This window comes from Ruditapes philippinarum, unplaced genomic scaffold, assembly GCF_026571515.1.
Source record: "Ruditapes philippinarum isolate M1 unplaced genomic scaffold, ASM2657151v2 ctg1414_1_1_1_1, whole genome shotgun sequence".
In the NCBI taxonomy this organism is placed as follows: domain Eukaryota; kingdom Metazoa; phylum Mollusca; class Bivalvia; order Venerida; family Veneridae; genus Ruditapes; species Ruditapes philippinarum.
In genome coordinates this window covers 91,053-110,991 of record NW_026859984.1, presented here as the reverse complement: position 1 = coordinate 110,991, position 19,939 = coordinate 91,053, and the positions used below count along the sequence as shown (strand labels likewise).

Genomic DNA, 19,939 nt, shown 5'->3' with positions numbered 1-19,939 from the left:
ACAATATTACTTTAATAGTACTTTTGGTGCATGTATCCTCCATAGCTGTCGAAATTTGGGGGATGATTGTTGTAAAGTTCTTGATTCCATCTTTGAGGTGGGTAGGAATAACCTGTAAAAATTACATTGTATTAAGAAATCTTCCGTAAACTGAAAAATGATATCAAATTCTTTTTTGAAATTAAAGGCACATAAAACCTCAGAAACGAAAATGTTTTTACATCTTTAGAAATACCATATTTATGAATTTTACAACATTTAAATAATGGTTATAGAGCATATAAGATGCTTGTAATCTGAACAAATTAGAGATTTATATGAAATAATTTGTCACAAACCCAGCAAAATGTAAACAACATAGTACTTTGACTGCCATATAAAATACTACATCACTGTACAAATTGCCAAAAAGCAACAGATGAAAAAGATGGTTCAAATAATCAGCCAATGAGTAACACTTTGAAAGCTATTAAAGTACACTCAAAATAAGAATAGAAACATTTCTGAAGCATAATTGGCCTTTAAGCTTTCCAGAATTTAGTAACAAATTCTAACAAGAGCCAGTTGAACCGGGTGATGCTCCCCAAATAGGTTTTGGACACAGGAATGTATACCTCTTGTACTGTCAGAGATATGTCACAGACAAAGCTCGAAGTGTAAAAACAACAAAAATGTTGCGCGCGACACATTGTCTCAATTTGATGATCATTTCTGTGAAACAGTTGTAAAATATAACTTCAAATAACGAAGTTATGAGCTGGACACGATTTTGCTGCAAGGTCATGCTGTGACCTTAACCTTCAAGGAAGCGACCCAATTGTTGCTCGCGACACATTGCCTCAATATTGTGATCATTTCTGTGAAATAGTTGTAAAATCTGACTTCAAATAACGAAGTTATGGACCGGACACAATTTTGCTGCAAGGTCATGCTGTGACCTTGACCTTCAAGGTAGCCACCCAAATGTTGCGCGCCACACATGGTCTCAATATGGTGGTCATTTCTGTGAAATAGTTGTAAAATCCGACTTCAAATAAGAAAGTTATGGGCCGGCAAAACGATTTTGCTGCAAGGTCATACTGTGACCTTGACCTTCAAGGTAGCGACCAAAATGTTGCATGTGACTCGTGGATTTAATTTGGTGATCATCTCAGTGAAATAGTTGTTAAATCCTACTTCAAGTAATGAAGTTATGGGCCAGACACGATTTTGCTGCAAGGTCATGCTGTGACCTTGACCTTCAAGGTAGCGACCCAAATGTTGTGCGCGACACATTGGCTCAATATGGTGATTATTTCTGTGAAATAGTTTTAAAATCCGACTTCAAATAACGAAGTTATGGGCAGGACCCGATTTTGCTGCGAGGTCATGCTGTGACCTTGACCTTCAAGGTAGCAACCCAAATATTGCGCAACACACGTTGTCTCAATATGATGATCATTTCTGTGAAATAGTTTTAAAATCAGACTTTAAATAATGAAGTTATGGACCGGACACGATTTTGCTGCAAGGTCATACTGTGATCTTGACGTTCAAGGTAGCCATCCAAATGTTGCGCACAACATGTCATGTCAATATGGTGATTATTTCTGTGAAATAGTTTTAAAATCTGACTTCAAATAACAAAGTTATGAGCCGGACACGAATTCGGGACGTACGTACGGATGGACAGGCGGTCTTTCTAACAGGAGAGTAATAATGTGGCTACTCTATTGTTCTCTCTATTGTTCTTTTTGCCACACTAAAGAAAATAGCCACATAAAAGCATTACGGAATGAATGACATCAAAGAGAAAGAACAGTACCTATTGTCCCTCTAGCCACATAATTACTCTCCTGTGAGTGCGGACGGACGGATGAACGGACAACCCGTCGACTATATGCTCCCCCGAAATTTTTCGGGGAGCATAACAAGAACCGGTTGAACTGGGCGATGCTCCCCAAATAGGTTTTAGACACAGGAAGTTATACCTCTTGTAGTGTCAGAGTTATGTCACAGACAAAGTTCAAAGTGTAAAAAAAAACAAATGTTGTGTGCGATACGTCCTCACTTCATCATTTCTGTGAAATAGTTGTAGAATCCGACTTCAAATAACGAAGTTATAGGTCGGACAGAATTTTGCTGCAAAGTCATGTTGTGACCTTGACCTTCAAGGTAGTGACCCAAATGTTGCATGTGACACGTCGTCTCAATATGGTGATCATTTCAGTGAAATAGTTGTAAAATCCTACTTCAAATTACGAAGTAATGCGCCGGACACGATTTTGCTGCAAAGTCATATTGTGACCTTTACCTTCAAGGTAGCGACCCAAATGTTGTGCGCGACACGTTATCATTATGGTGATCATATCTGTGAAATAGTTTTCAAATCCTACTTCAAATAACAAAGTTAAGGGCCGGACACAATTTTGCTGCAAAGTCATGCGGTGACCTTGACCTTCAAGGTAGCGACCCCAATGTTGTGCGCGACACGTCGTCTCAATACTGTATGTGTATTTAAATTCGCGGAAGCAAATTTTCGCGGAAAGGACCACTTTGGGGGTCTATACAAATATTCGCGCTATTTTGAATTCGCGGAGGTGACTGCCGAAAATCATAAATTCGCGTTGACCACTCAAGGAAAATTACAGTACTGTAATCATCGCGGGAGTTCACAGTTATTTTCAATACCAGGTGTCGAACAATACGTTATTTTACAGAATAAAAGACACTGTCTAGCGGACAGATTATAGCAAAACCAAAAAAAATGCCCGTGCATAATTTTTCATGTTTTGGTTTTTCCTAACAAACGATACAAAACAAACACAAACATAAACGATTTAAATGATGAATAACTTGGAAAACAAACACAATTACTCAGAAAACATTTAAATAAAAGTGTGAAAACATATCACACACTGATATACATTGTTCTATAGAAGCGCGAAAATATGACTATTAAGAAATTACTGGTGTAGAAATATTCGCGCTAAACATGAATTCGCGGATCGAATGTCACCGCGAAGATCGCGAAAATTTGAAGCCCGCGAATATTTCTACACATACAGTATGATGATCATTTCTGTGAAATAGTTGTAAAATATGACTTCAAATAATGAAGTCATGGGTCGGACACGATTTTGCTGCAAGGTCACCTGTGACCTTGACCTTCAAGGTAGTGACCCAAATGTTGCGCGCGACACATCATCTCAATATGGTGATCATTTCTGTGAAATAGTTGTAAAATCAGACTTCAAATAAAAAAGTTATTGGCCGGACACGATTTTGTTGAAATGTCATGGTGTGTCCTTGACCTTCAAGGTAGCGACCCAATTGTTGCGAAAGACATGTCCTCTCAATATGATGATCAATATGGTGATATGGTGAAATAGCTGTAAAATCTGACTTTAAATAATAAAGTTATGGGCCGGACACGAATTCGGGACATATGTACGTACGGACGGACACTGGGACGGATGGACAACCCGGCGACTATATGCTTCCCCGGGCAGCATACTAATGGTGCTTTGACGGCCCTAGATCACTCACCTTAAATCAATTGCCTTTGAGCAAACTAATAAAAGTTCAATAGACAATTCCACACATCAAATATTTAGCTCTTAACCTTGGTTAGGGCCAAATTTGAAACCAAGGTCAAGGTTTGAACAAAATAAATAGTCATGGTCATAATGGTCATAATGGTCATAATAGTCATTTATACAATAAATAGCTATACCTTGTATTTCTTGAGAAAATAATTTTCAAATGTGCCACTTTGGACACATAATGGTCATTAATTGAACAAACTTAGTAAAGATACGCGAGACACACCAAATATCCGAGTCCAGAGCATTTGGCTTTGGGAGAAGACTATTTGTAACATTTTTCTAAAATGACTCAATGTAAAATCAAATGACCTTTGGACAGGGCCTATTTCGATCTCAGGGTCATGATTAAACAAACTTGATTAAGGTCGACTTATCAAAGCTACATACCTGTTTTATGTCAAGACGGCTCATACAGGCGTTCAATGTAACAATCAAGACATATGCCAAATATTTAGACAATTCATCTAGTAACAACAAGTGACAAACAAGACAGAATTTGATCTTGACCTCCAAGTACAACCTTAATCTTAAAGGTGTGGACACGCTTCTTGCACCAACACTTATGGTGTCTCCTTATTGTGTTCATGTGTACAAATTTGCTGTTTTAAATCCTATCGTGCAAGCAGACGTTATGGACCTGATACAAACTTGAGCAGCTGCACTTTAAACTATATGACACGCAAAGTTCAATTTCCTGCTGTGATCTTGAGCTTTGAGCTAGTAACCTGCGTCTTGCATGCAACACAACGTTTCCTTATTTATTAAAACACAGCCAAAATTTTTGTGGTTATAAATAAATACAAACAATTTTTATCTGACTCCTTATCTCGAAATTAAGGCTGAAATTTAAGGCAGAAAGCAAACTGACTTACCTCTTTCATGAGGAAACCAACTTTTCATTGATCCTTCTCTGTTGAAGACATATTGTGGGTTGTACACTGGATACCTTCTGTTGATATAATATTGATTCATGCATTCATAAGGGTTTCTTAGTAAGTCATACTGTTTCTTATTGTTGCTCTCTTCATTCCATCTCTGCTTATCTTGGGTTTGATGTCTTCTGACATTATCCTGCTCTCTGAAATTATTTTCTCTGAACCATCTATGTGTTTCATAACCTTCAGTTTGGTAGCCTAAATCTTCTGGAGAGAATTCGTATCTATACCTTTCATCTCGATATTCTAACGGATATTCAAATCTTTCTTGTGGAAATTCAACCTTATTTTGAACTTTAGCGTCATAATTTGCTGACACTTGAGTGTCTAACCTTTTCTCTCTTAACTTTAGAAATACTCGTCGTCTTGGTAAAGGTTTTAATTCATTTTTGCAAATAGCTTTTGAATTCCCCTCTTTCAATTTCAGAATTTCTGGAAGTTTCTTTGGTCCTTGATCACAATATTTGATTTGATTTGAAGGACCATCTGCTGCATTAATCTTGAATTGATTATATGGGATGCCTATGGCTATGGTATCTTGAAAGGGCTTATCATTATTGTGCTTTACAACTGACATTTCAACTGCAGAATGCAAATATGTGCTTTGATCCACTTCTGTTGAACCTCTTTCTTGTTTTTCTGTTAAGTTATTCTCATTTTCTGTTAAGTTATTCTCAATCTTTTTCTCTTTGTCAGAAAGGGGAAGATTTCCATCTGTAAAGACTGATTTGCTTTGATCATCATTTCCATTTGACAGTTGTTTCATCCTCTGGATATCATGTTGGATGGGACTGCTGATGTCATCAGGGGACTTGTCAGTGTACTTTACATCTACAATTTCAAGACCAGAATGCAGGTCTGTGCTTGAATCCACTTCTGTTGTGCTTGTTCTATTTTCATCTACTGGCATGGTTTTCTGCATATCTGTATTAAGGTTTATGTTACCCTCAATGCAAATAGTTTCTTTATATTGATCCCCATCAATCTTTGTTTCCACAATCATTCCCTCTTTGTCAGAAAGGGAAATATTTGTATCTGTAAAGATTGATTTGCTTTGATCTTTATTTCCATTTGACAGTTGTTTCATTTCACTGCTTGAAAGTTTATCTGTTTCAATATTGTCAACTGAATATATCCTCTGGATATCATGTTGGATGGGACTGCTGATGTCATCAGGGGACTTGTCAGTGTACTTTACATCTACAATTTCAAGACCAGAATGCAGGTCTGTGCTTGAATCCACTTCTGTTGCACTTGTTCTATTTTCATCTACTGGCATGGTTTTCTGCATATCTGTATTAAGGTTTATGTTACCCTCAATGCAAATAGTTTCTTTATATTGATCCCTATCAATCTTTGTTTCCACAATCATTTCCTCTTTGTCAAAAAGGGTAATATTTGTATCTGTAAAGACTGATTTGCTTTGATCTTTATTTTGGTGCTCCATCTCACTGCTTGAAAGATAAATTGTATTGTCACCTGGTGATAGCCCCTCGCTACTGGCATGGTTAATGTTCTGTTTATCTGGCAGAACTTCTAATGAAACTAGATCAAAACAGAAAATTAATACAGTATTTTTAATATATATTTACTTTTAAACGTGAAAAAACACTTGTATGTATAGTCAAATACATTTTCATATACTGCGAAAGAAATTAAATAATGTATCCTAAATGAATCAGTAATATGAGAAAATATCAAAGGCAATTATTCCTTGACAAAATGCATATTAAAGGAAGTCAAGTCATCATGCTGTTTAAAATTTGATAATGCCTGGCTTAGTTGTTGACCTTATACATCCAATTAAATACAAAGTCATTCTCGTGAATTTTATGTTTGTAAGACAGCGTGCTTAACTTCATGAAATCAAACATATTTGATCTGGCCAGGTATAGGATGTGAAAAGCATGGAAATGGTGAAAGATTGTTATTAAAAAGAAGTATTTAATGAATGTAAATCATCTATGTAAACAGCAAGACCTGAACAGAAGTGTTTTAGAATTTATTAAGTCGCCAAATAGTTGCAAGCTTGACAAAATGGTGACAGTCTCTTTGATTTTTGTGTAATTTTGAAATTGAGAGTATGTACATGTATAAATGCATTAACTACAACACGCTTGGTATAGACAAATTAACTGAAGGTCACATTCATATTTTTAGATCTGATGATTCTATACTGGGCCATTTTAAACATGTTTAGTCAAACCGAAACTTCAAGTTGCATGTTTTGAAGTTTGAAATGAAATTGTTACTGTAAAGTGACATAGCCCTTATCCCCCCAAAATGTAGCCATAAATTCTATTTTATTGAATAAGCTATTGCGAAGAGCCGCAAAAAATGAAGAAATATCATTTGGTAAAGATTCCTTCCTCAAGGTTTCTCGGATAGAAGCCAGAGCATCCTTCGGTTCTAGTGAGCTAGTAATTGATTAATTACAAAGTCACAATTATAGTGATAATCATTGAACATAAAATAATTTGACCGTTAATGTCAAGGTCATACATGAGTTAAGGTCAATTTTATTTTGATATACATGAAGGTCCCAACCTAACAGATGCTGTGTCTTAATATGAACTTAATTCATTTATAAATAACAAAGTTATAGCCAGTTACAGAAACAAAAGCCACCGCAAGGCGGGGCAACGCTAGACGTTTTAACTTCTTCTATAAGCAAAATCATAAACTGTTTAAACAAATCTTAAAAAAACTTAAAGACCAAAAAAAAAGTTTTTCTTTTTTTTTTAAATTTAAATAGGTCTGTCTAATCATACTTGTTGCTTTGTATGAATCATTTCAATAAATAAATGACAAAGTTAAGAAAAAATCATCAAAATTCAATAGTTTGATGGTCAAGGTCATTGAAAGGTCAAGGTCATATCTAAATGATTCCATATATCTGTTTGGTCACAAGTCTTGTTTTGTCCACATATGAATTTAATCCTTACATAAATAACAGAATTATGACAACTTAACCAACATTCAATACTTTTAACCCTGCAGGTTAAGGTCTTTTAAAGCTCAAGATCAAGGTCAGTTAAACCTTAAAGTGTGTCTTGTCAAAAAGGTTGTTTTGTCTAAGTATGAAAATAATCCATTGATTAATTTCAAAGTTACAGCCAATTATAGCGAAAATCTGCGAAAATAAATATATTTAACCTTCAAGGTTAAGGTCATACATGAGTCAAAGTCATTTTGAGTTTGATTTACATCAATGTCCTGACCTAAAAGATGTTGTGTTTTAATTTGAAGTTTATCCATTCATAAATAACAAAATTATAGTTAGTTACAAAAATAAAACAGGAGAATTTCAATAATTTGACCTTGCCATTTAAGGTCAATTTAAGGTCAAGGTCACATCTCAATTATTCCATGTTTTTTGGGAGCAAGTTTTGTTTTGTTTAAGTTTAAATCAAATCCGTACATAAATAACAAAACTATGACATTTTAACCAAAATTCAATTATTTGACTTTGATGGTCAAGGTCATTAAAATGTAAATGTCAAGGTCAGTTCAACCTTTTAGAAGGTATTGTCTAAAACAATTATTATGTTAAAGTTTGAAGACCACCCATTCAAAAATAACAAAGTTATAGCCAGTAATAGCAAAAAACAAGCACAATTTAGCAACTCTGACACGACTGTGACAATACCTCTTTTTTGTATAAAAAGGTTCAGCTAAAAAACAAGAGAATTTCATAAATTTGACATTGACAGTCAATGTCAATTAACAGTCAACGTCATATCTAAATTATTCAATATCTTTGTTTCTTTGGTAACAAGTCTTGTTTCGTCGAAGTTTAAATAAAATTGATATATAAATAACAAAATTATGACAATTTAACCAAAATTCAATAATTTGACCTTGACAGTCAATGTCATTTAAAGGTCAAGGAAAAGTCCATCCTTTAAAAAGGTATTTTTAAATACTTGTTTTGCCTAACTAGGAAGATATTCTATCTAATAATCACCAAGTTACAGTTTATTATAGCAAAACTCTGTAAAAATTCATTAATTCAAGCTTCAAGGTCAATAAAGAGCCATGTTCAATATGAGTTTGATGTACATGAAGGTCTTATCCTAAAGAATGTTCTAATATGAAGTCAATCCATTCAAAAATAACAAAGTTATAGCAAGTTACAGCAAAAAGAAATGAAAATTTCAATAATTTGACCTTCAGGGTCAAAGTCATTTTTGAGTGAAGGTCAAAGTCTGTCTAGTTAACTTGAAGGTCTATCCAACAAGATTTTTATGTTCAAGTTTGAAGACCATCCATTCAAGAATAACAAAATTATACCCAGCAAACACATGACGTTAAAATAACGTCGGATTAATGTTAGATTTTGGTCACAACGTCGGCGACCAAAATACGACGTAAATCTGACGTTAAAATACCGATGTCTAATAGACGTTTCTTTTTGACGTCGTACTAACGTTAGGTTCTGGTCGGTGTCCTGACGGTAGGTAAAAAATAACAAAAAAATAATCCTTATTCGCTGTTGTAATCATTTAAACTTTTTTTCAAATGTTATTTGGATTACAAATGAAGTGTTCTTATATAAATACAGACCAAGATCGCGGCGCTGCAACCTAATAAAACATTTAGATGGCGCTGTATATAAGGCAAGTAACATGTGTTATTGTTATGAAATCTATTAATAGCCACAGATCTGTTTACAAGTTGCAATCATTTAACGTTATAATATTATCATTGGTGGTACATTATATGTATCAAAATCACGAGTTTTTTAATAGTGCTTTAACATTTAATCATAGTGACAGAAAGGGGAAAGAAAACATAATTAACCTATTAACCTATAATTCGAATCTAAAGTCACGTGGATGAAAATTCAAATTCGTAGGCGTTACGTTTTGGCTGTCGGTCAGGAATCGGGATGCATTGATAAAGTCAATATTATAGATTTTCTTGAACAAAAAGGTCAGTTCAATTTATTTAGATTTTATTTTTACTTTGTATTTGATAAATAATTGCATGATTGCAAGCACTCTTAAATTTAATTATCATTATTTGAACAGCTGAAGTAAAATGTCACACAAATTCGCGATAATGTCTAAGAATAAATCTTTTTAAAATTAGACATGTTTTAACTCTGCTTGTGAAGAGTTTATAATATGCCTTTCAGTACTACCAAAGAGAATGCTTAGTTTTCATATTTTTCTTAAACTGTGATGTTTTTGTCAGTTAAAATCTGAGAATTGAGAATGAATTTGTATGATTTCGAGCATTTTGGACCAAGACGTTTCGGTCCCAAATAACCCAAAACGTTCCGATCCCAAATAACCCAAGACGTTTTGGTTCCAGACATTTCGGCATTAAATCTTTAATTTAAAACTATGAAATATTTAAGACTTGCGTAACTGTTCTATTTCAAACGTAGAATATATACATAAGTTAGAATATAATTTTCTTTTCAGGTAGTTAAAGTGTTGGACATGCTCTCAAAGGTCGGAGGGACGGAAACACATGAATATGTAAAAAGAAACATAGGAAAGTAAGATTTTTGTAAATTCTATTACATACTTTAATCCATACTAAACTGGAGTTTAAAAGCGGCTTTTTAAATGTTCAGTATTTATGTTTACTTTTAATTTTTGTTAAAGCTCTCTTATAAAAAGTTGGCAAAATTGTTCATTACGTTAAGATAACCATGAAAACATTTTTGCTTGTTATTTTTCCATGTTTCATGATTTTTTTTCAGTGAAAATGATGTCACACACGCTATTGGACGCTACAAATGCTACATATCCTCCGGACAGATGAGGGGTGCTGGAAGAAGGTCATATCTTAAAGCATCACACCTCAAAATTCGTGCTAATTCTCATGGATATCTAAAAGTATAACTTTGTGAAGTAACTAAAAGGCAGCAATTTATACATTACTGACAATCATCAAAGGAGGTCAAAATATGCAAAATGGCACTAAATGTTTTAGAAATGCTGTAGAAATATAGTTCAAATACTGAAAATCTGTCATTAATTCCTTGAAACATTATAATCAGAATCTTTTAACTTTTCTTAAAATTATAATATTTTCATTATTTTATTTGATAAGGCAAACTTTGATAGAAATGTGCATGCATTGTTTTGTTCTTTAATATTTGTACATGTTTTCTTAGTTTCATTTATGTCATTGTTTTTGTAATGCTTTTGTTTTGTATTAACTTATTTAATGTTTTATTTTGTTTAATTTATGAAAATGATTTAACCTTGCAGAATTTACTAAAATTGTATGTATCAGCTTAAAATTGCAACTTTTATTTTAAATTAAAAAAGCATTAAACATTATTTTGCTTTTAGTTTTCTGATATACATTTCATTGGAGGGAAAGTTACTTACTAGAATGAGTTACATTAAATTCGATCAAATCATGATTAGCCAGAAAATATTTATGACGTGGTGAAACAAAAAAGATTAGGGGAATGATCAGATGAAGGTCAGAAAATGATCAGATTTAGGGCAGAAAAGGGTTAATATTTAGGTCGGAAAATGGTCAGATTGAGGTCGGAAAATGGTTAGAAACTGGTTAGGTTTAGGTCGGAAAATGGTCAGATTGAGGTCGGAAAATGGTCAGATTGAGGTCGGAAAATGGTCAGATTGAGGTCGGAAAATGGTTAGATAATGGTCAGATTTTGGTCAGAAAAAGGTTAAATAATGGTTAGATTCTGACGTCTACCTGACGTCAGATTATTACGTCAAAAAAACTTTCAAATCCAACCGTTTTTCCGACCGTCATCCGACGTCAGAACCTGACTTAAATCTGACGTCAGTATGACGTCTTGTGTTTGCTGGGTAGCAACTAAAAAAACAAGCAAAATTTAGACATTTGAATTTTAAGGTCAAGTTCATTTATGAATGAAGATCAAGGTTAGTCTTGCCCACTTGAAGGTCATATCCCAAAGGTTGTTGTGGCCAAGAATGAAAAAAATACACCAAGAATAATCCAGGTACAAGTTTGGGAATGACAACGGCAGATCTCTATATGACTTCAACAATACCTCATTTTTTTTTAAAAATGGTCTAGCTAAAAAATAACACAACTGGAAAATTCATGTAATATATGCAAAAATATTAGAAAAAGTCCGAACAAACTTTTAAAGTAAAAACCATAACAAGGCCATTTTAACTCAAAAATCATTGAATGGAAATTGCCAATGCTATGCACAATTAGACTTGGTACTGATCATTCATATTAAGTATGGATGAAAATGCACCAGTTTTTCAGGGGTAGTTCGGATAAGTTTTGTGACAAAGAGACAAATGGATGGACAGACATTTGACCTAATTTAGATAAAAGCAATTTTTTCTTTTCTTTTGTTTGATAGAGGGTCATTTGCCTTTCTTTGTGTGTATGAAATGATCTCTATTGTTCTCTTTTGTTCTATTTACAGCTCCTGGCCCACTATCCCTATTGGGTAGTGCAGGCAGATGACAGAGAAGCGATCCACTAATCAAAATAATTTTCAAACATTTGACCCACAACACCAAGGTCATTTATGAGTCAAGGTCAAATTCAGTCTAGCCTACTTGAAGGTCTTGACCAATGTTTGTTGTGTCCAAGTATGAAAACAACCCATGAAGAAATAAAAAAAACTAGAAATGTGTCATAAAGCCAGGAATGCCCCAGCATGCAGCCAAAATTTCAAATATTATAATAATATTGAGTTCAAGACCCTTATACTATTCATTATTAAATATTGCATATTTGTAGCCGAGATAATGATTAGAAAAAAAAACAAAACACTTTTTAGAAAACTAGAAATGTGTCTTATGCCACGAATGCATTCCATATGCAGCCAAACTTTCAAAAGTTATATTTATATTAAGTTTCAAATGTGTTTGCACAAACCAATTTTTATTTCCTTAAACTATTTAATGCACAAACCATTTTTATACAAAGTTCAAGGCCCTCAAACTATTCAGTGTTAACATTTTGCAAATTGCATATTTGTAGCCCAGATAATGATTAGAAAAAACAAACAATTTTTAGAAAACTAGAAATGTGTCTTCTGCCACGAATGCATTCCATATGCAACTTTCAAAAGTTATATTAATACTTAGTTTCAAATGTGTTTGCACAAACCAATTTTTATTCTAAATTCAGGGCCCTTAAACTATTCAATGCACAAACCATTTTTATACAAAGTTCAAGGCCCTGAAACTATTCTGTGTTAACTTTTTGCAAATTGCATATTTGTAGCCCAGATAATGATAAGAAATTGTGAATTTTTCAATCTTTTCTAAGTTCAAGTGGGATAACTGTCAAAAAACATCTGACCATGACTTGTATTTTCCGTTGAAATACCAGCACATGCAATGTCAACCTCGGACATACATTCCTACAAAAGTTAGAGCAGAAACTGAAAATTTCTTATTTTTTCTAAGAAGGATAACATTGTCAAAAATCATCGGATCAAAACCAAATTCGAACTTGACATGTATTTTCTGATTAAATACCTTCACATGCAATTTCAACCTTATATATACAGTTCTACTAAAGTAAGAGTGTGGAAACTGAAAATTTCAATTTTTTCCCAGCGTTCAAGAGGGATTACTTTGTCCAAATTCATTGAACCATGACCGAATTCAAACTTGACCTGCTTATTCTTATGATGCATCTGTATTTAAATTTGAGTTGAATGTGTACAACTGTTAGGGAGATATTGAATGGAAACTAAATTTCTTTTTTCTTCAATGTTAAAGAGGCATAACTCTGCCAAAATTCATCTAACCATGACCAAATTTGAACTTGACCTGAACATTTCTTTAACATATCCATATGACAAATTTGAGCTGAATTGTACAACGTTTTGGAAGATAATGAACGGAAACTGAAATTCTTTTCAAGGGGCATAACTTTGTCAAAAAACTTCGGACCATGACCAAATTCAAACTGTATCCATATGTTAAATTGAGTTAAATGTGTTCGACTGTTGCAAAGATAATGAATGGAAACTGGTGATGACAGAATGATGGAACAGTGTAACACACTATATGCCCCGGCCATTTTATGGCGTAGGCATAACAATGGCCAAGATAAAATTTAAGTTTCTGGGGTAAGTAACGAGAAGCTAACGAAAGCGTTAGCGATCGCGTCACGAACACGTTATTAATTTTAACAATTGTTTTTGTTGCATAACCAGAAAGCATTGTTGCTGAGTCGCTATTTAATCGTTAGTAAAATTCATAAATAAATCGTTGTGTAATCGATAAGAGTATACACGGCAATTTTGCACCAACTGTCATTATAGATTTTATTGTATAGAGGACACTGCACGTACAAATAATTTTTTACAAATTGTTTATAAGTTGTTTATAGATGCCTGTTCAAATGTACAAGCATAAAATTATATCGGTGAAGAAACAGTGGACAGTCTTAATCTTTTTAATTTCAAAAATGCAAATCATCTGTAACTTCTGGTTATATTTTGAAGTACAATGTACATGTATACATGCCCATGCTTATGAAGAACTCTTTCAAAAATATTGACGATAAATAGCATGGTAATTTTTTTTAGTTAAATGATGCAAATCAAGGAATGAGCTGCATTTTCTGTACAAACTTTGATTGCAAAACCTTTGTTACACACTGGTAAATTTTTTTATAAATGTCCAATGCTTGAAAATTATTTTGGGAAACAAAACAAGTTTTGATTAATAAATTTTACCTTCCATGAAAACAGAGGTTAGCCATTAATTCAAAGTATATGGAACATATATAATGGTTTTCTTAATATACTCTGCTGAATTTCATTATAATCAAAAACGTGAAATTATCAAATATAATTTTCACGGATAAATCAGTAATCCACTCAAAAACATAAAGTAAAGTCATATATTTGATAATTGAGAAGGCAGTATTATCAAAATTGAACCAAATTGTTGGGTTATCTGAAGCCTTATAGCCCTATATTCTAAACAGTTATTTGTAATTATACTTTGCATACCTGCAGCATTTGGTATTGGCAGCTTGAAATTGGCTTTATATATAGTCTTCAACATTTTGTGTTTTACTATCCTTGGGCAAAAGTAATGTTCAGAAAGTGATCCTGAAAAAATAGCATAAAGGAGCTAGCAAATCAGGGAAGCAATATTTTGAAGTATATATGGTAAGTTATATATGATTTGAGCACAATATAACTTATATAATGACTTAAATGCTCCTATGAAACATTTGCTAAGGAAAAGTCAAGTCATCTACTAATGTATTCTAATAGTTAATTTATACATAAAGTCAAGTACAAAATTTAATGGAACAATAGTACTCTTGTATCAACAATCTTTTCAATTGGTGCTGAAATGTAAATTAAGTCTCATTACAAAGTAGTAGAACAGTCATAAAGAGCTATCTTGGTGTTCAAGTTTGAATCAATGATTTTTCAAAGAAAAGACAAAGCATATACCTTTGGTTAACACATCTTTGATCACCCTTTCAATGTTAGGGTATTTGGAGGCAATTGCAACCATAACATCTTGAATTATCTCTAAATTTTCAGCTTTGAGAACTTGCCGCATAAAAAATGTAGTTCTGTCAAATCTATTGCCAATCTTTTCCATTTCCAGGAAATTCAGCTGTTCCAAAATTTTGTTTGATAAACATGATTTCAGCTCTAATGGTTCAAGTTCATCTATGATGAACTCATATACTGACAACAATGCAAGTCTTGTATCTGTAATATTATAGCTATATTGTAATGACAACTTCATTTTCAATTATGAATTAATTGAATAAAAGGTAAAGGTCTTGTTTATTATAGCGTCCCTTGACCTCACGATCCGAAGAGGGACGCCTTAATATTGAATATTAAATGAATGTACAAGGCATATTAACAAAAAATCAAATATAACAGTTTTCCATTTACTTTTGATAATTAAACAATAACATTAAAATATATATGTGTATGTTTTCAAATCAATTTAAATGATTTTCATTTGTTTTTAAAAGACAATATGTTTTCATAAAAAGTCTCCACGTACCACATTCTATTGTTTGATTTTTTGATTGAGTCAATATGGCAAGTACATGTGGACTGTATTCATAGAGTGCCTCTATGAACCAGTCAACATCTTCTTCTTCACAAAGAAAGCGTACAAATTGTTTAGTGCAGGATTTCCTTGATTGAGACCTTTTTATGGCTGTCAAAATCTTCATACATGCCTCCTCTTCTCTTGATTCCAAAATCTCAATAAACCAACGACCATCAAGTTCCTCCTCAAGGAGATCAACAGACTTTTTAATGTTTTCTTTTACAATCGTTACTTCATCGTCAACCTTTTCACCTGTTGAAAAAAAATATAACACTTGATTTCAGTTTGTTAAATTACAGAATGCGACGGACTTAACATGGTTGTTTTTTTAAAGTCACATTAATGTAATAAATTAGGTACCATATATATTTATTTTAAACATGCATTAATCTAAATGTCAAATTATTTAATTATATCATAAACATTGTCAATAAAAAATGAAGTTTATTTTCTTACTATTTTGCCAATGTGCAAATCTTTCCATGAAAAAAGTTTTATTATGGAATTCAAAAAAATCAATTCATCATACAGAAAAAATTGGCATCAAGTTCTTTATTTATATTTAAATAGGATTGTCAGTCTACTTGCAATTTTAATTTCTAATACCTAAACTTTTCTTAGATGGTTGTTGCTGCTGCTGGAATAGATTGTATTCCTTTTTCTTCCGCAATTCTTCTTCAATCAAGCAGAAACATATCTGCTGCAGCTCTGAATGTAGCAAAAACTCTATCAACTTTTGCATCAGGTCTTTGTTGCTTGCACTATCTTTTATTTGTGACAATGCGAATGCTAATGTCTCATCAAGTGTACCATTTGTTAGCATGGCCTTGATAACACCAACTTCTGATCCGTGTAAAAACGCTTCAAATTCTTTCAGATGGCTTTGAATAAAGTCTCTGTTGAGGACACAACAACATTCTGCAAGTAAAGAATATTGTAATACTTAGCAACATGGCTTTTTAGAATCTAAGCTACAAATCAGGCTTATTACATCACAAATAAGCAAGAAATAGAGCTGCAGTGGGACAACACACTTAAAGAGTTCATCGATCTTCATCATATGCTGTTCTGAGGAATAATGGTATCAAAGGATATGAATATACGACTATAAATTGATCATTCACAATATATATAATATAATTTCTAATATATATTTAAGTAAAAAGAAACATATACAAAATACTTTCTCATATTCTCTGTATGCCCACTTATTTTAAAAAAGTATTCACAAGTGAATGACAAAGCTACCATCAATGTACACTTTGACATTCAAGTACATGTTTAACCTTCATCTTTCTAGCTGTCAACCTGGTGGGTGTATGTGAAAAAGTTCCCTAATGTGCCACAAAAGTATGCCCAATTTTTTCAAAATCCATTCATGAATGACAGAATTAATGACTATGTGAACTTGATTTTTAAGCTACAAACTTGATCTCACTCATCACAAATTGTTTTAAAGTATCATATATTAAGTTATTTGGTGCGTTTTGGCTTTTGAAAACAGGAGGAAGAGGTCATTAGATGTTTCGGTGTGATAAGGATATTTGCTTAGAAGAAAACAGTGACAGATTTTCAGAAGGGTGCAGGATAACTGTAAAAATAACTGCAGTCATGTTATTTGAATTTATTTTGTAATCTTTGAGCACCTTTTACTAATGAAAAATGGTCTTGAACATGTATATTTAACCATATGTTTAAAGATAAGGTAAACAAGATGCATTTAAGATATAACAGAGGTAGATCTTTTTGATTCTATACAATTGAACTCGGCCATAATGCAGTAGAGTCTAGTGAATTTAGGGTCAAGGTCATATTTCAGCAGGTCAAATGAATGAAAATGTGCCGATGTGATACAAAGGCCACCGTGCAATAATTGATTAAACTAGAAATGTGTCCATAGAACACGGGTGCCCCCACACGCCACTGTTCTTTCAATCTTATGACTCTAGGTCAAATATTTTTTGAAAACTAAAAATCTTTTACTAAGTAAAGGGCAAGAACTTTACAAAACCCCAAGGTGCATAAGTACACATGCTGACCAACATTCTTGTAAACTTTCAGGCCTACGACTGAAATACTTTTTGAGCTATGCATGAACAAGTTGAAAATTGCAAATTTATACTACTGTAAGTCAAGGGCAATAACTCTAACAAAACTGAAAAAAAATCCACATGCAAAGTCCCAGGTGCATAGCTTCACAAACATTATTCCTGTAATTTAGTGATGTTGATTATTATTCCTGTTCTAACTCAAGCACACAAAGAACAAATAACAACATAATAACATTTATAAGTCAAGGGCAATAACTCTACAAATACTGGATAAATACACAAGCGAAACCCCAGGTGCACAACTACATATGCTGAGCAACCTTCCCGTAAGGTTTAATGACTCTATGTCAAATCCTTATTGAGTTACATGCAGTACAAGTTGAAAATTGCAAATATTTTCTAAGTCAAGGGCAATAACTCTAAAAATACAAAATAAATCCACACGAAAATACCCAGGTACACAACTACACATGCTGATCAACATTCCTGTAAAGTTTCATGACTCTATGTCAAATCTTTTTTTGAGTTACATGCAACACAAGTTGAAAATTGCAAATTTTACTAAGTCAAGGGAAATAACTCTAAAAATACTGAATAAATCCAGACGAAAATACCCAGGTGCACAACTACACATGCTGATCAACATACCTGTAAAGTTTCATAACTCTAGGTCAAATACTTTTTGAGTTACATGCGACACAAGTTAAAAATTGCAAAAGTTTACTATGTCAAGGGCAATAACTCTAAAAAATACTAAATAAATATAGACGAAAATACCCAGGTGCACAACTACACACGCTGATCAACATTCCTGTAAAGTTTCATGACTCTAGGTCAAATACTTGTGTACATGCGACACAAGTTAAAAATTGCAAAATTTTATTAAGGAAAGGGCAATAACTCTAAAAATACTAAATAAATCCAAACGAAAATACCCAGGTGCACAACTTCACATGCATATCAACATTCCTGTAAAGTTTCATCACCCTAGGTCAAATACTTTTTGAGTTACATGCGACACAAGTTGAAAATTGCAAATTTTTACTAAGTCAAGGGCAATAACTCTAAGAATACTGAATAAATCCACACAAAAATATCCAGGTGCACAACTGAACATGCTGATCAACATTCCTGTTAAGTTTCATGACTCTAGGTCAAATACTTTTTGAGTTACGTGCAACACAAAAGAGAACGGACGGATGGACAAGGGTAAATCTAAATGCCCGCCACTAAAGTGGGGGCACAATTAGGTTTTAAATGCATCACAACTGTATCAAACTTTAAAATGCAGGTACAGTTACTTTTTCTTAAATACTATCTTTTCGATTAAGCATTACCAGTTTTTAAAAAAACATGACCTTTAGACTTACTTCCACCTATTTTATCTTTTTATAGAACAAGATTGCATTTGTGAAAAATGCTATGCCACCACATTAATACAACACTAAATAGTAGTGTAGGAACATATTTTTTTTTGTTTCTATACAATTGAAGATTGTCAAAATGCATAGATCCCTGACCTATCTAATTCTTATTATCAGATTAGTGGTTAAATCTATTGTTATTCAAATAAAAGTTCAGAGTAGGAATATATCAATGCAGTCGAGTCTAGTGAATTTGGTGGTGAAGGTCATATTTCACACAGCCTAAATTTCATGACTACATCAAAGGACAACACAGTAAGACACTTTGTCAAAATCTAGGTCAGCTGATATCAAAGTTCACTTTACATCTTAATTTGTGCACATGGTTCAAATTTCATAGCTGTACATCAAAATCTATGTCACCTAATATCAAAGTTCAATTTTACAACTAAAACTGTGCAAATGGTCAAAATTTCATTGCTGTACATCAAAGGACAAGAAAGTAGGTCACTGTCTCCTTAGCAAGTCAAAATTTTGACCCAAGGGTTTAATTCAAAACAATCTTGATACATGTTCACCAAACAACATTTCATGTCAAATATCTAAGCTGTAGCTTTCTCCAATTCAGAAAACATTTGTTTTTGTTTTAGTTTCTGTTTTTACTGTGTGTATATAATGAGAATCAATGGGGCGTGCAGGGCCAATTTTGACACCAGGGGAAAATTTGAACAACTTTGGTAGAGACCTGTAGATGAAATTATATAGCAAACATCAAAGCTCTATGCCTTGTACCTTCAGACAAACATATTTTTTATTATTTTTTTACTATATGTACATAATGAAAATCAATGACCCCCTGGGCGGAGCTAATTTTGACCCCAGGGCTATAATTTGAACAATCTTGGTAGTCTCACGCCAAATATTTATCCTCTATCCTTTGTCAATTCAGAGAAGAAGATT

At 33.1% G+C, this 19,939-nt stretch overlaps 1 protein-coding gene across 1 annotated transcript in view; it reads right to left on the bottom strand.

The window, feature by feature from the left end:
* Positions 1-19,939, bottom strand: part of LOC132758513 (uncharacterized) — a 64,691-nt gene that overhangs the window by 4,258 nt on the left and 40,494 nt on the right. Inside the window, exons 5-10 of the mRNA XM_060750194.1 lie at positions 16,171-16,482; positions 15,514-15,816; positions 14,940-15,206; positions 14,484-14,585; positions 4,460-6,067; positions 11-112 (exon numbers count right to left, since the gene is read on the bottom strand). Of these exons, the coding sequence (XP_060606177.1) occupies positions 12-112; positions 4,460-6,067; positions 14,484-14,585; positions 14,940-15,206; positions 15,514-15,816; positions 16,171-16,482 (2,693 nt within the window). The 3' untranslated portion in view covers position 11. The remainder of the gene's footprint in view (positions 1-10; positions 113-4,459; positions 6,068-14,483; positions 14,586-14,939; positions 15,207-15,513; positions 15,817-16,170; positions 16,483-19,939) is intronic.